This window comes from Talpa occidentalis, unplaced genomic scaffold (assembly GCF_014898055.3).
Source record: "Talpa occidentalis isolate TD23 unplaced genomic scaffold, MPIMG_talOcc4v2.1 talOcc4.7, whole genome shotgun sequence".
In the NCBI taxonomy this organism is placed as follows: Eukaryota; Metazoa; Chordata; class Mammalia; order Eulipotyphla; family Talpidae; genus Talpa; species Talpa occidentalis.
In genome coordinates, this window is record NW_023605083.1 from 95,828,538 (window position 1) to 95,847,593 (window position 19,056).

Genomic DNA, 19,056 nt, shown 5'->3' on the forward strand with positions numbered 1-19,056 from the left:
CAAATTTACAGACAGAAAGTATTTAAAGGGCCAGGGGCCTCCCTGGTGGTGCAAGGGGTTAAGACACAACCTATGAAGCTATCCACAGCCACTGCAGCACAAGTTTGATCCCTGGCCAGGGAGCAACCCACATGGCACAGCAGACCTCTCCTGACTCGCCCGCTGCTCCCCTCAGCAGTGTATTTCAGTCAGTCTGCCTGTTCTGCTCCCCACTGTGTCTCTGGTGAATCCTCTCAACGCCCCCACCTCTGGCCTGTACCCTAGTTCTTGTATACATAAGTAAATGAATCTTAAAAAAGAATAAAGGGGCAAATTTTGAGAAATGAAAATATTTCAGAGATGGAAGGTGGTGATATTTGTTTAATGCCACTGAACTGTCCACTTCACAATGGTTAAATGGCAGATTGTATGTTACATATCTTTATCATAATAAAAAGATGTTTTTAATTTTAATTTTATTTTTACAGATTTTTTTAAAGGGAGGGAGGAGAAAATTCAAAAACTAGAAAGGTATTTGATGGTTATTAAGAAATTAATCTTGCATTTTTTAAAGTACAATAATAGTAGTATATCTACAGTTTTCAAGAAAGTAATCATCTTTTAGAGAAGACGCCAAAATATTTACAGAGGAAGTTTGACTTGCTTCAAAATAATTCAGAAAATGTAGCTATGGGAATAAGTAAGTTGGGCGTAAATGAAATAAGATTGGGTATGTGTTGATCATTGTTAAAGCAGGTTGGAGGATGCATGGGGTTCATTATACTTTTCTACCTACTTTTTTGTATGTTTGAAGTTTTCAATAATAAATGGTTTTTAAAAATTATCAGTCATGAAAACATCAGTGAAAATAAGAAAAAAATGAACACAAATCTTTGTCCCAAACAAGCCCACATAGCAAAGTTTCCTGGAATTTAAGAAAAATTGAACTCAACAAGTATTCATTTTATTTTAGAATGTGAGCTGCATTATTTAATAATGTACTTGAAATTATTCAGTGTCAGAACAGATTCTAAAAATAAATGTAGAGCTCATTAATTTTAAGTAATTCAAAATTAAAACAATAATGAGTTGCCATTTTGCACTTTTTCAAACCAGTACATGTAAAAGAAAATGATAAAACAGAGCTAGAAAGACTATGGGGGAGAGAATGTATTTATTGCTTATAGTATGTAAGTAGATGCATTTCATTTAAAATAAATTTTAGCTAATTATAAAGTTATACATATTCACCATTGAAGTATGATAACTTACAGAAAAGCAAAGAATATTTTTTTAGGACCATTAAGACTCAAGATAGAATTGCAAATCATGTTTCCCTCAAGACTGAAAATGCCTACGGACATGTTTTGTTTTAAAATAATATGTGTGCATAAATTTCTGGTATGCCTTATTATTTAACATATCATGAACATTCTTTCATAACTTAATATTCAATAAAAAATTTTAATAGCATCATATCATATTTCACCAACTAGTTAATACCTGACTATTAAACATCTAACTTGCTTCCAAATTTTTGTTATTAAAAATATAATTTGTGCATACATTTATCAATTTCTCAATTACCTCTCCAGGCTAAAATACATGGGAGGAGAATTCTGCAACCAAAACATCTTAGTATTTTTTAAGTTCTTGATACATATTAACAAATCTCCATTCTGAAAATTTGTGCCAGTTTATTCCTAGAAGCAATGTGTGAAAGCAGCAGTTCTCAAACATAAATGCATACACAGAAACACAGAGTCACCTGTGGCTCTTGGTAAATGCAGATTCTTATTCATTGGATTTGGAGAAGAACTGGGATTCAGCATTTCTAACTAGTTCCCAGATATTATTGGTGTTGCTGGTCCAAGAACCAGACTGGGAATAGCAAGGTAGTAAAGAGCTTTCTTAATGCAATGTCACTGCAATAAAAATAAACAGTGTTAAAAAATAAAATAAGTTAGAATTTTAACTTGAATGAATTCTACACACTGGTAGAATTCATTGTGTAACAGAGGCTGGCTGTTGCTTTGCTGAGCTACATGCAGAAACATTTTATGTACACATAAGTGGATGCTTAACATGTTCTTAGATAAAGAAAAATACAAAATTAGGAGGGAAATGAGTCACTATTTTGCATGTATCTGATGGATTTTAAATTTCTGTCCTATCAAAAGAATGTCTAAATGAAGACCTTTTTTAACATTTTTAGTTATTTTTGCTGCTACTTCAGTAATAGTGTATTCATTTCTTTGTCAATTTGATAAATACAAAAATGTGTACATATTTTATTTGTATTTCTTGGATGACTAATAATAATAATGCTACATATAACATTAAAGCATTATTGCCCTTTTAAAAAAATTTTATCTTTTGTATGTGAAAGTTTGGATCACGACCACTACCTATTTTTTATAATGGATGTCAATCTTTTTTGGTTTTGGCTGTTAAACACACTTGATACATTAAACTTACCAACATTTTATTATTCTGCAATTATATTTTCCTGAAGCAACTGTTTGCATTTGTATTTTCCTTTTTTAAATTCATTTATTCATGCATACAAGAATCGGGGTACAGACCAGATGCGCAGGAAGGTGAGAAAATTCACTAGAGACAAAGTGGGGAACAGAACAGGCAGACTGACTGAAATATGCTGCTAAGGAGAGCAGCGGGCAAGACAGGAGAGGTCTGCCGCACCATGTGGGATTCTCGCAGGCCGGCAGGTATCGAACTGGCACTGCAGAGGCTCGGACAGCTTCACAGCACTGTTCTCAACCATCTGCGCCACCAGGTGGCCCTGCATTTGTATTTTCTTTTTGGTATTTTTGACATGCAAATGTTTTCAATTTTTGTTGTCAATATTTTTGTGAAGACTTTATTTGCTTCTCTATTCAAAAGAGTTTTCCCTATCAGAGGACTATTTCCCTATGAATTTTTGTTATTTCATGGAATTCTTGATATTGGGGCATTTAATATGCTTCCTGTTCTAATTACAAAAGTAAACTGGTTATGAGGAATATTTAAGAAATACAAATAAGAACGATTATTAACATTGTAGCATATCTTTATCCAGATATTTTTATCTGGAAGCAGATGTTTGAATATATACACACATATATTTATATAATTTTTAGAAAATAGAATCTAGCAATTTAAACCTTTTCACTTAATAATATACCATAAATAATTATCCATTATTCTATATCAACAAATATTTATAGTATCACTTAATGGCTCTGAAGTATTCATCACTTGCATGCACTATAATTTATTTAAGTTTCCATATTTTTAGACAGTAGTTTATAATTTATGAACATTATAAAAAATGCAGGAATGAGATAATTACATGTGAATCAACATAATAATAGCAAGCCCTGACACTGCACTAACCATTTGCCAGGCACCATTCCAAATACTTGACAAATTTTAATCCATTTTAATCCTCACCATTTTAATCCTCGCCATTTTAATCCAATGGCGAAAAATGTATATGGTAGGTATTAATATCTATATTTTACAGAAGGAAAAACTGAGACACAGAGTGATCACTGAGCTAGTAAGAGGCCAGAATTTGAATTGATCTTATCTCCACCCATATCATCTCTCAATAGGCCATTACCATCCAGCCAGTTGTTAGATTTAGGACATAAATATTGGTGAGAACCATGGTTCTCAAAAACTGCTTCAGGGAACAGTGATATCAACATCCTTTGGAAACTTGTTGGAAAGGCACATCCTCAGTCCCGATCCCAGGCCCTAGGAATCAGCACTAGGAGCTGGGACCCAGCTGTCTGTGCTGTACCCCAGTTCCAGGGGTTCTGGTGACTGCTCAAGATTAGAACCACAACAAAAAGCCAGGTAGGGAGAGCTTTCCCTTAGAAAGCAGAAAACCTGGGAGTCAGTATACTTGGGGATGGTCGGTTGAGAGCTGAAGTCTAAACCCAGGCAGACACCGGTTATCTATAAGTGGGGTCAAGAACTGAGATGGTAGTTGGAGGGCAATAGAGTAAGTAGCCTCTATACTTCATTTGAGTTCTACATTTCTATGATTCTGGACATGAAAACATGGTATATGCTTAATGTTAATATTATCATTAATATTTTGCAAAAAGTGTATCAGGTAAAGGGGAGGAAGTTGGAAAGAGGTTACAAAAAGAACAGAGGAACATTGTAAAATTCCACTTGTGATGTTTTAAAGCTAATTTTAAATTTAATAACAAATGCACTTTTTAAGACCATCACTGCACAGCATACTAACAACACCCTGCTTTCTTAGGTCTCTGAATTAAGACAACAGCTTCGAATACGGGGCTTGCCAGTATCAGGCACTAAGACAGCACTCATGGACCGGCTCCGGCCCTTCCAGGACTGTTCTGCGAACCCCATGCCGAACTTTGGTGAAATAACCACTGTCACTTTTCCTGTTACGCCCACCAGCGCGCTGCCCAATTACCAGTCCTCCCCCTCCACCAGTGCCTTATCCAACGGCTTCTACCACTTCGGCAGCACCAGCTCCAGTCCCCCCATCTCGCCCGCCTCATCCGACCTGTCGGTGGCAGGGTCCCTGCCGGACACCTTCAACGATGCGTCCCCCTCCTTCGGCCTGCATCCGTCCCCAGTTCACGTCTGCACTGAGGAGAGCCTCATGAGCAGCCTGAATGGGGGCTCTGTTCCTTCTGAGCTGGACGGGCTGGACTCTGAGAAGGACAAGATGCTGGTAGAGAAGCAGAAAGTGATAAACGAGCTGACTTGGAAACTCCAGCAAGAACAAAGGCAAGTGGAGGAGTTGAGGATGCAGCTGCAGAAGCAGAAAAGGAACAACAGTTCTGAGAAGAAGCCTTTGCCTTTCCTGGCCGCCCCCATCAAACAGGAGGATGCCATTTCCAGCTGTCCTTTCGCATCCCAACAAATATCTGTGAAAAGACAAAGCAATAGCTCAGAGGGCCAACCTTCCACTTGTGAAGCTGCTCCACTCCTGCCCCTCGGGAACGCCCACTGTGTGGACTCCTCAGGTCAAACCAACGTACTTTCTTCCACGTTTCTCAGCCCGCAGTGCTCCCCTCAGCATTCGCCACTTGGGGCTGTGAAAAGCCCCCAGCATATCAGTTTGCCCCCTTCGCCAAACAACCATTACTTCCTACCCCCATCTTCAGGCACTCCAGCGGAAGGGCACAGGGTCTCCTCACCTGTCAGCAGCAGCCAGGTGTGTACTGCACAGGTGAGAACTCCCTGCCATTCATCCTGTTTCTCTTTCTGGAAGTGGGAGGTGGATTTCCAACTTATGAAAAACTGTCCTTGAGACTGTTGATGGGCAGGGTTTACTAAAAGTTCAGCAGCACCTCCTAGACACCATGATCCTCAGACCTTCTCAGTAGATCAAACCCATTTCTTTGAGACTGGGCTTGGCAAACTTTTTCTATAAAGGGCTAGTTATGGATTGTAAATATCTTTGGCCTTGCTGGTCATAATTACTCAACTCTACCTTTGCATTCGCAAGGATAACTTGTAAATGAAAACACATGACTGTGTTCCAATTAAATTTTACAAAAACAGCTAGATTTGGCTCATGGGGAGTAGAATGCTAATCCCTTTTCTCTGGACTCCTTGGTGTCAAGCCTTTCCATAGGTCAAACCAATTTATCAAAAGAACCAAAGAGAAAGTTATGAGACCCTATCATCCCTCCATGGAATAGTCTACAGAGTGCAAATATTTACTGAGCACTACGTAACAGGTCCTGTTCTAGTGTCTGAAGATAGTGCCAGACAAAAAATGCTTATTCTCAGTACCACACTGGTGGGGCAAGGGGTTAAGTCTCAGCACTGTGAAGCTGTCGGCAGCCACTGCAACATGAGTTCGATCCCTGGCCAGGGAGCCTACCCACATGACACAGCAGACCTCTCCTGTGTCACGTGCTGCTCCCCTCAGCAGCGTATTTCAGTAGATCCACCTGTTCTGCTCTCCACCCTGTCACAACTTCCCCCCTAACCCCCCCATACCTCTGGCCTACACCCCAGCTTTTGTTTGCATAAACAAATCTTTTTAAAAATGCCTGTTCTCAAGGGGAGACAGACAGAAAACAAAATAAGTATACAAATGCATCAGGAGATGATACATCTTAGGAAGAAAGAGCAGAGTAGGAGGTAGAGAGTGGAAGTTTGCAGCTTTAAGTTGGAGGGCCAGAGACATATGAGCAGTTTTGAATGAGGTAAAGGAGAAGCCTACTGAATATTTGGGGTGAAGGTGTTATAGTTATAGGCAGAGGAAGAATATCAAGTGCAAGGGCCCTGGAAGAAAGTCAGTGTGGCTGGAACAAAGTAAGAGGAGAGTTGTAAGAGATAACTCAGAAATTTTAGTTCATAGGCTAGAGCACGATGATCAGTAGAGATTTTCCTTTCTTTGAAACCAAAGAAGTATTAGAAATATCTAATTAAGATAATAGAATGAAAACTAAGTTATCAAAAGATTTTGAAATCTATATTATTAGACAGGGAGAAGGAAGAAAATCCACATTAATTGGGTACCTGCTGCATGCCAAGTGTTATGCACCATGAATACGAGCAATCTCATTGTCACAACATTATCAGCTCCAATTTATTATTCTTTACTTGCCACTGAGGACAGGACTCGGGGAGGTTAAAATAGTTGCTCAGGGTCGCACAAGCCTACACTATCTGATTCTAAAGGATACCCCTTTTCACTCAGAATACTCTCTACCCTGGGAATATGAAATGTCACCCATAAATAATGATGATATATTTTTACAAACCTCTCAGAACCACACAGTGAAATGAGTGATGCCCGTGGCTGAGTGTGTATGCTGAGAGGAGCTGGGACCTGCCTGGATTATTGTCATCATGATTCAGTTCATAGTGTCCTAGTGAGGTCTCAATGGTAAAAGTAGCTCTCAAGACATGGCTCTGGACCATAGTTAGTCAATTCCAGTGATTTTAGTGCTGCCAAGAAGAACTAACATTTGTACAGTCATTTGTGGTTTTCAAAGCACTCTAAGACATGAGTGATTACATAATAATAAGATAAAAAATAAAGGGCAATATTGGATAATATGATTTATCATGCTTTTGACAGTGCCCAAAATATTCATGGGGGCAGATTGATTAGGAAAGACTAGAAAAGTAGGGAAGGCTTTGTGGAAGGTCAAACATAATGAGAATTCAGAGGTTTTAAAGATCGAGAGTCAAGGAAAGGGCATTCCTTGTGAAAATAGATAAGGAGTTGAATGTGTAGGGCATGCTGAGGAAAGTTCATGGAAGAATTAGTAGAATTGCAGCTTGCAGGAAAAAATAGTACTAGACTGTGGAGCATATTACCATGGTTAGAATTGGGGAGCATATGCTGGGACTATGTGAGAGCCATTGACAGTTTTTGAGTGGTAGATGATCAAAGCCCAATTTGTACAAAGCCAAATTTGAGATTTCAGTAATGAAATCAGGGTAGTTGGAAAAGAAGACACCAGGGAAAGCAGCAGTTATCTCAGCAATGGCTGCTTTCATTCATGCTGCTGTTAAATTGTTCCTTCCTTTCTACAGAATTCAGGGGCACATGAGGGCCATCCTCCAAGCTTCTCTCCCCAGCCCTCCGGCCTCCACCCCCCTTTCTCTGGAGCCCAGGCAGACAGCAGTCATGGTGCTGGGGGCACCCCTTGTCCCCAAAGCCCAGGTGTACAACAAAAGGTAAGCACCTACAAAAAGGTTTTCTGTGGTCCCCGTCTTCCAAGGTGGATGATAAACTTCAGTGACAGAGATAAATGACATTTTAGATAGAAATAGGTCCCCCTGGAAAGGACTAAAATTGATGTACTGTTATATGTTAGGCAGTATGCCAAGGAATTATTTCCTGAGGTCATCTAGAAATCATGAGGATTAAATGGCCATGGTAGGCTCGTGAAACATGGCAAACAGACCAGTTTCAATGATGTTTAAGATTGGAATAGAGGTGCATGGGGAAACAATGCTGGAGAAAGAGAGAGGTATACTGACCCATGGAAAGGATGGAGAGGAACAGCAAGTTTGTGCCACAGTTGCAATACTGCCACAGAAAAAGGAAGAGCTGATCGATATCAACAGGTGGAAGTATCCAAGATGTGGGCAATTCCAAGGGACTGTGCAACGGTGAAGAGCAGGAGGGAGACATCAAATGGCCACAATGCAAAAATGATCCATGCAGGGCAGGGTCTCCCTTGGGTCAGAGACCTTGAAAGGACCCAGGCGCGCCACAGAACACACAAGACTAACTCATGAAAAGGTACTCTGGGAGAGTATCTAACTGCAAATAATCAAAATGGCTTGGGAGATAAATTACCCTGAAAATTCCTGTGCTAGGAGACTTTGTATTGGATTGGACTCTTTGGAGTTCTTTCCTTTTCTCATCTCTTATTCTCTTAACAGAAGGTATCCCTTAGAGGGAAAATAAGTATGTAAGGCTCCCATTCTAAGATGCCTCGAGCACTAAGTCCGCAGTGATACATGCCACTGTGAATATAGTAGGGCTGTTTTCTAAGGCTTATCTCTTTTCTTTTACTTAATTTGATTTTTCCAAAATTTAGCCTGTAGTTTCTAAAAGAGATGAAGCTCCACTTCTGACTCACCCATCAATTGATTGTCTTTCTCTGCATTATACCCACAGATGGCTGGCTTACACTCCTCTGATAAGGCAGGGCCAAAGTTTTCGATTCCATCCCCTACTTTCTCTAAGTCAACTTCAGCAGTGTCAGAGATAACACAGCCTCCATCCTATGAAGATGCAGTAAAACAGGTGACTGCTCAATTTGCTCTTTATAGAAGAATAGACTAACAAAATGGATATTATTTTATATTATTCAATTTAATGCAGATAATACTGAGTGCATCTAGTGCCCCTCAACTTGAATAGGCAAAGCGCCATGATGCTTATTGCAGAAAGTGCTGTGTGTGTGGAGAAGCCATATGAAACCTAGAAAAAAGAGGTCGGGACGGACCACCTAGATGCCAGTTGAGCCACCAGCCAGCTGCCACTGCCATTAATGTTCGACAAGCTCTCAACTTCTCATATAAAATAAGGATACTGTCTACTTTGCAAGAATTCTAGATAATGGAGCACTTCCCACATAGGGCAACAGGTTAGGTACTCAAATATATAAAAGGCATTGTCAGGGTTATACCTTTTTGTGTTCTTAGCTTCAAAATTTAGGACTCCTGGCAAAGTGCTGGTGGTTGTTAAACCTGGTAATAGGGGGGTTCATTATACCCTCCACTCTCATTTATGTTGGAAATTTTCAATATAAAAAATGAAAGGAAAGCATTAATGGTCTTATATTTCAAATGGTCTAAGCTTAGAGAAAATATCAGCTATTCCTTGGTGTTGCTTAACCCAGAAGAGGGCCTCTCCATCAGTTGCTGCATAGTGGAAACTCCTGGCTCCAGATCAGCCTGCAGTTAGGTTTCACTTGCTGAGAGAATATTTCAAATATCAGGAATTTTGTGCAAAAAGTAGGCTTTCTCATTTCTAAAAAACTAGAGGATCTGGCAACAGTGGAGCCACACTCCTGCCAGTGGTTGCCTGAAACAAAGCAGCCACAACCTATTTGATCCACAGCTTAAGTTCTGCAGTTCACCCTTCTCTATTTTTCTATACTTGTTCATTTACATCACTATCAGACCCTGCAGGCATCTAATGCCTCCTGTATCAGCAAATGACTCATTTTTTTGAACTGTGCCCCCAGCCATACTGATAATCAATGCCTTTGTTTTTTGGGACAGGGCTCTTAGAGGAGTGAGATCGATATTTGTCTTTATTCTCCTCTTCCCCTCCCTTGGGTATCTGTAAACATGAACTGATCCTTCATGATTTCAAAAGAAAAGAAAAGGATCAGCAAACTGTGCTTCCGCGAATGAGCCAGAGCTGAGGGTTATATTCCTGACAAGAATCAACAGATTATCTATTGTGATGAAGTATCCAAGAAATATGAGCCGCTTTCATGGATCACATCCACAATGTATTGAAATACTATCAATGTGGGCCTCCCTGGAAGTGCAGGGGTTAAAGTCTCAATGTTATCAAGTTATCGCCAGCCACTGCAGCATGAGTTCAATCCCCAGCCCTGGAGCTACCCACATGGGCAGCAGACCTCTCCTGTCTTGCACACTGCTCCCCTCAGCAGTGTATTTCAGCAAATCTGTCTGTTCTGCTCCCCACTCTGTCTCTGGTGAATCCTCTTACAAGCCCCCCGCCACCCTGCATTCTATGCATAAATGAAAAAATAAATCTTTAAAAAATACTATCAATGTATTAAAATGCCCTGCATCTGAGATGGAAACCTCTCAAACAACTGACTTCATTCCTTTACTCAGTTTTAACATTCCACATCCTCTCCTTTTTCTTATACTGGACTGTTTCATTCAGTAGTTTTCCTGTTCAAAAGTAATTTTAAGCCTTAATTCCATGTGCTTCAAACCTTTTAGCCAGTTACATCCATGTCTATAACATTATTCACAAGAGCCAAAAAGGTTGAGGCAACCTGAGTGTCCATCAGTGGAGAAATGGAGAAACAAAATGTGGTATATCCATCCATACAGTAAATATTAGTCAGCCTTAAAAGGAAAAGAAATTCTATCACATGCTATAACATGGAAACTTGAGGACATTATGCTAAGTGAAATAAGCCAGTCACAAAAAGACAAATTCTGTGTAATTCCATGTAAACATCTACAGTAGTCAAATTCATAAAATTCTGTTCCTTTCAGGAACAGAAAGAGAATGGTGGTCATCAGAGGCCAGACTGGGGACAGGAAGAATGGGGTGTTATTATTTACTGGGGACAGTTTCAGTTTTGCAGAATGGAAAGAGTCCTGGAGACAGAGTCTTGAAGGTTGCACAACACTGTGAATGAGCTTAATGCCACTGTGCGCTTACAGTGGTCAAGGTGGTCAACTCTGTGTTATTTGTTCTTTACCACAATGTAAAAGAAAAAACCCTAACCAAACCTAATTCAAAAACCTGTAGTGCTGCCTTCTAACTTCTCTTTTTGCCTTTGGTTAATTTGCAATAGCAAATGACTCGGAGTCAGCAGATGGACGAACTCCTGGATGTCCTCATTGAAAGTGGAGGTAAGAACCCTTGTGTGAACCCCTCAAGGGCTCTACCCCCTGCATGTACTCTAGGCAGAGAACCCTCAGGACCTAGGTCAGGAGCTCAGTGTAAGACAGACCAAAAAGCCATCCACAAGCAGAGTTAACTTTGTGGGAGCTTCCTGTCCAAGTTGGAGCAGATGAAAGAAGCAGTTGACGGTTCCTCACAGCATTTGTCTCGGCAACACTTTTCATGAATCATCCGAACAGTTTTCACCTTTCCACCTTGGCCCTGCTTCTCTAAATGTTCTCTCTTGCTATACCAATTTTCTGTTTTCCTAATCTCAAGTTTCTGTATTGCAGGAAACACAGAGAACAGATAACCAAAGTTTTGTGCTACTTACTCAAAATGAAATTGAACTAGTAATCCTCCACTGGATGATTACTAGTTCATGCTTAAATATTACTGAAACTAGCAAAAACAAATGATCGGCATGCCATCCTGCCTCCTTTTAAATAATTTATTCATTTTTTTAAAAATCACAGAGAATGTGCCTAGAGTTTGAAACCACACAAATGAATACAGTCGTGGAAAAAAAAAAGTGTCGATAGAAAGTAAAGATGTGAGTCCTTAAGTAACATTTAAAGTTTCAGAGGAGTAGCCAGGCACTATATTCAATGCCAAAGCAGACAAAGCTCCTGCCTTTATGGAGGGTACAGTCTACAGAGGGCAAAGGGCAGCAAACAAATGAACTGGCTTTCCCCCCATTGTAACAAGAGGAAAAAAGGAAAAGTTGGACACAGGTGGATATGTCTATATACATTGTCTGTATATAGATACATAGAAAAATGAAGAGGGTTCATATTGGACACCCTATATTTTTTTAAATAAATTTTATTTTTATATTCCCCATACAATTGCAATCCCCTTATTTTGACCCCAATCTCTCCCCTCCCCGCCCCCCACCCCCATAGAGTGTCTCTGGTTCATAGTTTTTTGTTGATTTTGATTTTCACTTTCTTATAGTTATTCATTTTCCTGGTCCCTTATTTAAGTTTTCTAGATTCCTGCTATGAGTGAGACCATCCGGTATTTTTCTTTTTCTTTCTGGCTTATTTCGCTGAGCATGATCCCTTCCAGCACCATCCATGTTGCTGCAAATTGCATGTGTTTATCTTTTTTGAATGCTGAGTAATATTCCATGGTGTATATGTACCACATCTTCTTGATCCAGTCATCTATTTTTGGGCATTTGGGTTGTTTCCAAAGCTTAGCTATTGTAAACAGTGCTGCTCTAAACATAGGGGTGCAGGTGCTCTTTGGAATTGATGTTTCTGTGTCCTTTGACACCCCTATATTTTTAATAAAATACGTGACAGGGTCAACAAAGAGTGTAGGTAAGAGGGGGAGTGTGGAAGATTGAAGGAAAGTTATGAATCAATCACGAATGAATTGAGTTTTCTGGAGAAGCACAGTTGGATTACTAGGTAGTGTTAAATACTAATTGTAGGCCCGATATCATGAATTGAAACTGGAACCAGTCAGCTTCATTGTGTTGTTTTTCTCTGCAACATCCTACCAATCCACTGCACACTCAGAGAAATCAGATGATGAACTTCATCCAAGGGTATTGTCAAGGGAGAAATGGTAGCTCTGACTGGGCCAGGGGAAGAAGTGAAAATCAGTAGGGGCTGATGGAGGGTGATAAAATAGTAGTCAGGAGTCTGGAGTGACTCCATGTGACTGAGGAGTGGTTGCTGTGAGGTACTGGATAAGTGAGCTGGCACCAGCAACTCATCCTGTGGCTGAAGTAAATGAGCCCGCACTGAAGGTGTAAAGGAGGATGCGTTGTCTCCAGGGGCAGCCAGGTGTCAGTGAAGGAGTAGGCTAGAGGAGTCTTCTTTAAGAGTTTGATCATCACAAGAGGAGTTTCTAGAAGAAAAGAGTTTGGGGAGAGACCAGAGAGAAGACTGGGATATATTCAGCAGTTTAGGAATGAAACTGGGTGACAGGCGGTGACCAATGAAGAACTCATTCATTCCTTAGACTCAATGTGGGGCATGCTCGATTTGCAGTGATTTAACAATTCCCGTTGTGTTTTACCAACAGAAATGCCTGCTGATGCCAGAGAGGATCATTCATGTCTTCAAAAAGTCCCAAAGATACCCAGGTCTTCCCGAAGCCCTACTGCTCCCCTTCCCAAGCCCTCAGCTTCCTTTGAACAAGCATCTTCAGGAGGCCAGCTCTCCTTCGATCACTATGGCACCGACAGTGATGAGCATCTTGAAGTCTTATTAAATTCCCAGAGTCCCTTAGGAAAGGTGAGCGATGTTGCCCTTCTTAAAATTGGGAGCGAGGAGCCACCTTTTGATGGGATAATGGATGGATTCTCTGGGAAGACTGCAGAAGACCTTTTCAACGCACATGAGATCCTGCCAGGTCCTCTTTCCCCAATGCAGACTCAATTTTCACCCTCATCTGTGGACAGCAATGGGCTGCAGTTGAGCTTCACTGAATCTCCTTGGGAAACCATGGAGTGGCTAGACCTCACTCCACCAAGTTCCACACCGGCCTTTGGCTCCCTTCCCACCAGTGGCCCCAGCATCTTTAACATTGATTTCCTGGATGTCACAGATCTCAATTTGAATTCCCCCATGGACCTTCACTTACAACAATGGTAGAATGCCTGATGCAAAAGTGCTGAGGACAACCAAAGGAAGTCCATGGGGAAAAGCACGCTACCATCCTTATGTTAGCCAAAAAGAGGAAATGGAGGTAGAGGAAGAGGAAATTAAAAAGAGACTTCTGTGACAATCAGCAAGAGCAAATAGCAGTCTTTATATATAAATATATATAAATGTGATATTTACCAACATTCATTAACTGTTAATGATTTCAGCCATGCATTCAAAAATGTGCTTTCTCAGATCAACAGTACCAAAACAAAAATCTTTCACTACCTTTCAAACACCAATATTTTTTCTCACTCATAAATTTTCTCAGGCGTTGTTGGGCATAAAATCTCACATTGTAAACTTTTCTCATGAATTTATTAGATGTACTGTGGAAAGAAATGTAAGCTTTCTTAGGAGTACAGGGAAGCCAGTCTATCAAAAGTTGTGGAAGACATACCCATGGTGGAGGTTGCTTCTCGTCTCTCCATGACCCATCTTTCAAAATAGAAACCATGCCCAGCTTCAGTTTGGGAGCTAGAGGGGGAGAACCAATTTGTTCCCAGTGTCCCTTAGCCACAAAGTTGCCCCATTAGATGGCTCCCATCCAGGGCTCAGAACACTGAGTGGTCACCAATAATAACTGACCTACATTTGGTCCAGAGCACTCCACCCGGAACTTCCCAATGTCTCAACCAGTAGCCAAATCACTCCCGCAGTCTGTGGCAATAAGCACTGTGAAACGGGGGAACCCTAAGCAAAGGAACCTCCTGCTGTGGAAGGTTCTCCAACACAATCCCCATCTAGTTCCAAAGACTAGAGATGACCATGTCAGCAGATTGGAAGGATACCTCTAGCCTCAGGAAACAATATCAGGGATAATTCAGACAGGAAAAGTGAGCTTTTCCTGTGTCATGGGGATGAAGACCTTGGGTATTATACCATGGACATAACAGGACAATTATTCGTGGCAGCCCAACTTTTTGCTGTTGTTTTCTTATTGGGGGTGGGCAGTCCACCTCAGTTTATCTTTTTCCCATTCTGCTTTGCTTTCAAGATATCAGTCCTTTCTTGCTCCTCTTTTGAGGATATAGTTTTTTTGTGTGCCAACATTGGGAGAAGAGGACTTCTCAGTCTACCACACTCCTAATAAAGCCATATTTTTTAAAACCTAAAAATCCAGGTTCTCCTGGAAAATTTATTCTCTATGTGCATCATTTGCTGCAAAAGGAAGTTAAAAGAATTTCCTGAGGAGGAAAGTGGTAACTCGGTCCATCAGTCACAATGTTCATTCTACCCTCATTTGATTTACAGCAATCTTTGATTTAGGTTGCTCTGGGGAAATTGGAAATCATTATATTGTAAAGATAAATATGAATTATATTTATGACAGAGAGTATTTTACGCCTGGTTTCTGAAAGAAAACAGTCGCACATTGTAAATGATAAAAGGAAAAAAGATGATGGTCCTAATTGTGCATTCCTCATCACCTCTCATGCTTTTGCTGGGAGCTGAAAAACTCAACGCAGGACAGTCTCTCGAAGGCTCCCTGTGGTTCCAATTCACCGTTTGATAGCGTTGCATGCTGTAGAAAGTAGCTAATGCAGGGTTTGTTTTTTTAATTTAAATCACTAAGGCACTGTTTTTTCTCTTTTGTAAAAATAATGTTCACTGTGCACTTATGGAGAAAATAATCAAAAAATGTTGTGATTTTAGAAGTTCTCTTTTTGATAAACCAAAGATTTAGAAGTCATTCCATTGTTAACTTGTAAATGTGTGTGAACACAAAGTGTTTTTGGTGACTGCTACTCTGAAAACTGCCAGATCTTATTCTGAGGGATAGATATATACCTAGATCTGCATGTGTGTATGCATGTATACACACATGTACAAGATACACACATGTGTATGTGTGGACATCTTGAAAAGCAGTGTTACCGAGTTCTGTGCCAAAAACCTTTAAGCCTCAATCTGCTGTGAAAAGATACTTGGCCTTTCTCACTATGAGTTCCTGATTAACCAACCAGACTACACGTTGCCTCTCTGTGTATGACTAATGGCTCCATCCCGATGACTCACAGCCACTTGCTTACCATGAACAAGTTCATCATGACAATGACGATGGATGGGAAAAGACAGAAAAGCCTCACTATTTGTAGCTGGAAATGGTAACATGGTCTCTTACAGAAGAGCATAAAAGGAACGTGAATGTTTTACATTCCTTGATCTGCACTGTGCTTTAAGAGATCCGCATGGTAAATTTTTCCTTTTGTTTCTATGTCAGTCATCACAACCAAAAATCTAGAGGGAAAAATGACCAGTGTTTTCTCTGAAGATGAAGCTATGGGGAAGAAAACTTTATAATACATTCCTCACATTTGTTTATCCCTTAGATGTTGAAGCTTTATTTGGTTCTTGACAAGCTTGCTGGTCAGCATATTCTTCATATGCCATGTTGTGTGATTTGTATGTTATTTCCCCCCTTACTTCCTTTGGGAAACAAACTCAGTGTCCCTACTCTGAGACTAACCTGAGTGCTAATTATTTTTTCCTTTGGGTATTTCTATCTGAAGAACTAGACTTGGTTTGGGGTCCCCAGTACTTCACAAGATTGTACATTTTCACTGGGTTCATTTTAGGATGTTACCTGAGACTGATAGAAACATTTCACACAAGACAAAAATCAGATGGCTCCTATTTGCTACTGCAAACCACACACTTAGCTCAGAACAGACTCCTGGATTATTGGTCTTGACCTTTTCCCACCGTCTCCTTGCACCAGATTCTCTCTCTCTTGAGCTCAGATGTGAGATTGAGAGGATGAAGGTGGGGATAATTGGGAGAAAATTGATGAGTTTTTCTGCTTGCAGGAGATCTGATGGTTCATGTCAATTCATCTGTCTCCTCTTGGGGATTTTTATTTTATGTGCTTTTAAACTCTCAGTTATGTCTTCTTTTCTGATAACAAGTGGGCGTGACTAAAAGACGTACAGGACGTGAAGTCTCCTAATGCTCTTAGAGCCTGAAAAGGACCAATCTGAAAAGTCATTTTCTTAAGACTTTTGAAACCCCGGTTGTAAGACAACCTGCTGATGTTTGCGATCATTTCTGATGCTGCTGCAGTCCCTTCAGTCCACACTTACCCAACAGTCAGAAAATTCTTTTGTGTGGATGTTTTCATTAAACCAGCACTCTGAAGAGTAGCCCTGCTTCTAGCCATGTTATTGAGCTGATGCACATTCGGTCATAAGGGAGAGAGAGGAAGGTAGCGAGGGAGGGACTCAACTTTCCCATCTATGAACTGTTCTGTTAATCTAAGATATTGCATCATGCAAAGTGCTTCACAGATGTTAAATGAGAAGTCATTCCTAACCATGCCATCATTACACCAATAAATGAGGAAACCAAGAGTCTTCACCTGAAAAGTCAAGGATCTGTGAACTGGTAGTCTTTACCCTTCAAGAACATTTCTTTCTAATCAGGAAAAAAAAAAAAAAAAAAAAAAAAACCACCAATAACCAAGAAACCTATCCAAGAACAGCTCTTTCTTCAAAAATTATTTGAAATGCTATCAGTTCTTCTAGAAATAAATGCTGACCTAGCTGAAAGCTCCTGTTCAGATATACTCCTCCAGTGGATAATTACTTGATGTCTAATCTGGACAAATCATATACGTTAACCTGGACAAATCATGTACGTCCTCAATTACCCAATACCAAATTGACTCAGTAGTGTGGTTCAGATTTTGAGTGAGCTGGGAGCTGTAGTTTCTATAAACAAGAACTCGGGAAACATCCCAGTTCTCAGGCCAGAAACCCTTTAGCTATGATTAAAAAAAAAAAAAAAAAGTCCTCATTTTTCCAGAAAGAAGAATGAAGAGCTCCCTTTTAGTTAAAAGTTATTTCCCACACCAACATTCTTGTCTTTATGATCAAACAGTGCTTATATCACTTAGAAATCTTGTAACATTTCCCACCACTTAAACCATCTGTGAGAGTTTTAAGGTTGGTTTTAATTGCTATATACAGAAGTCCCTTGCACATCAAGGAAGGAGGAAGGAAACTTTTATCCCACCCCCATCCTCAATCTCTGTAATAAACTTTCTAAACAAAAGGGACACTTACTGGGGGAGGGGCGCACATGGTAAACCTCCGTTATTTAGGAGAAAAGCTGCAGTGTGAAAACAGCTCGGGCGCCCCCTTAGGTTTGTGCTGCACCCCTCGCAGTGGGAAACCCATCTGCTGGCACAGTTTGCTATCAGATATGAGAGAACTTGGAGCCTTGAAAAGAGCCTGGGGTCTTCATTTTCCTATAAATTCCACATAAACCAGCAGGTGGTTGAGATGCTTCCTTACACAGAAGATATTACGAGACACAAAAGAGTCCCGCAGTTCTGAGAGCTGCTAGGTCATGTTAAAGAGCAGGGTTTGATTCTAGAATCCACACTTTCAGAGGCGCCCTGGTTCAGTTGAGACTATGCCCAAGGAGATGATTTTAAGACAGGAAGAGATCTGGGAAGACTTCCTCTGTCTGCCAGGGAAATGGTAATAGAATCCTCTGGATTCAATAACATGCAAGCAATTTCCTTCTGATTCTAGTGTTTGGTGCTTTCCTCTGTGGATTAAGACAAATTCCCAAATGTCTCCTGCCTATTTTAACCACCTGCCCCTCTCATGGACACTGGTAACACGAGTCTCCTGTAGATGGTTTAACAACTCCTGAGTTTTTATAGGAAAAAGCAATGCAACAATGGGGATCCTGCATGCTATTCCTTGTTTTCCAAAGGAAGAGAACTTTCCAGTGCGCCCACAGCGAGGAAAGAGGGCAGTGCGTGGTTGGGTGCCATGAAGTCCTCCCTTGGTGAAACAGAGACACTGGGTACAGACATCCAAGGAGCTAGAGAGGTGGGGGGTGTTGTTTTCAAGTTGATCTCCTTTGCTGAACTCCACATAACCAGAAAGAAATGTGGGTTACCAGGAAGAGAAAAGAAGCAATGGCTAAAATACCAAAGTTGGCATGTGTTCTTTTTTTTAAATATATATATATATTTTTAAATAAAATGTTTATTTTAAAAAGAGATGCACGCTTTTTTTTTTTTTGACTGTGTGATGAACTAGACACAGTGCTCTGCCCTTTCCATGTATAGTTCATTTTATCTTCAGTGTGGTGCCTAAAGTGGTGCTTAACTATCCCTGGTTTACAGACCGGGAAACTGAGGCTCAGAGAAGCCAAGTCAATCACTTGATGCTACACAAGTAGAAAAATGACAGAGCAGCAGCCAAACTGTACATATCCCCAAAGCCCCTGATCTTTAACACTGCACATCTCACCTGC

General features: G+C 40.5%; 1 protein-coding gene across 4 annotated transcripts in view; it reads left to right on the forward strand.

Annotated features, from left to right (window-relative positions):
- Positions 1–18,733, forward strand: part of MYOCD (myocardin) — an 83,110-nt gene extending 64,377 nt beyond the window's left edge. For 2 of the 4 annotated variants that reach the window (XM_037492543.2, XM_037492546.2), the window contains 5 exons: positions 4,262–5,203; positions 7,534–7,677; positions 8,630–8,758; positions 11,031–11,088; positions 13,160–18,733. In XM_037492543.2, coding sequence (XP_037348440.1) covers positions 4,262–5,203; positions 7,534–7,677; positions 8,630–8,758; positions 11,031–11,088; positions 13,160–13,731 — 1,845 coding nt within the window. In that variant the 3' untranslated portion in view covers positions 13,732–18,733. The remainder of the gene's footprint in view (positions 1–4,261; positions 5,204–7,533; positions 7,678–8,629; positions 8,759–11,030; positions 11,089–13,159) is intronic. The other 2 variants (XM_037492544.2, XM_037492545.2) reach the window with 2 other exon arrangements.
- The last annotated feature ends 323 nt before the right edge of the window (positions 18,734–19,056 follow it).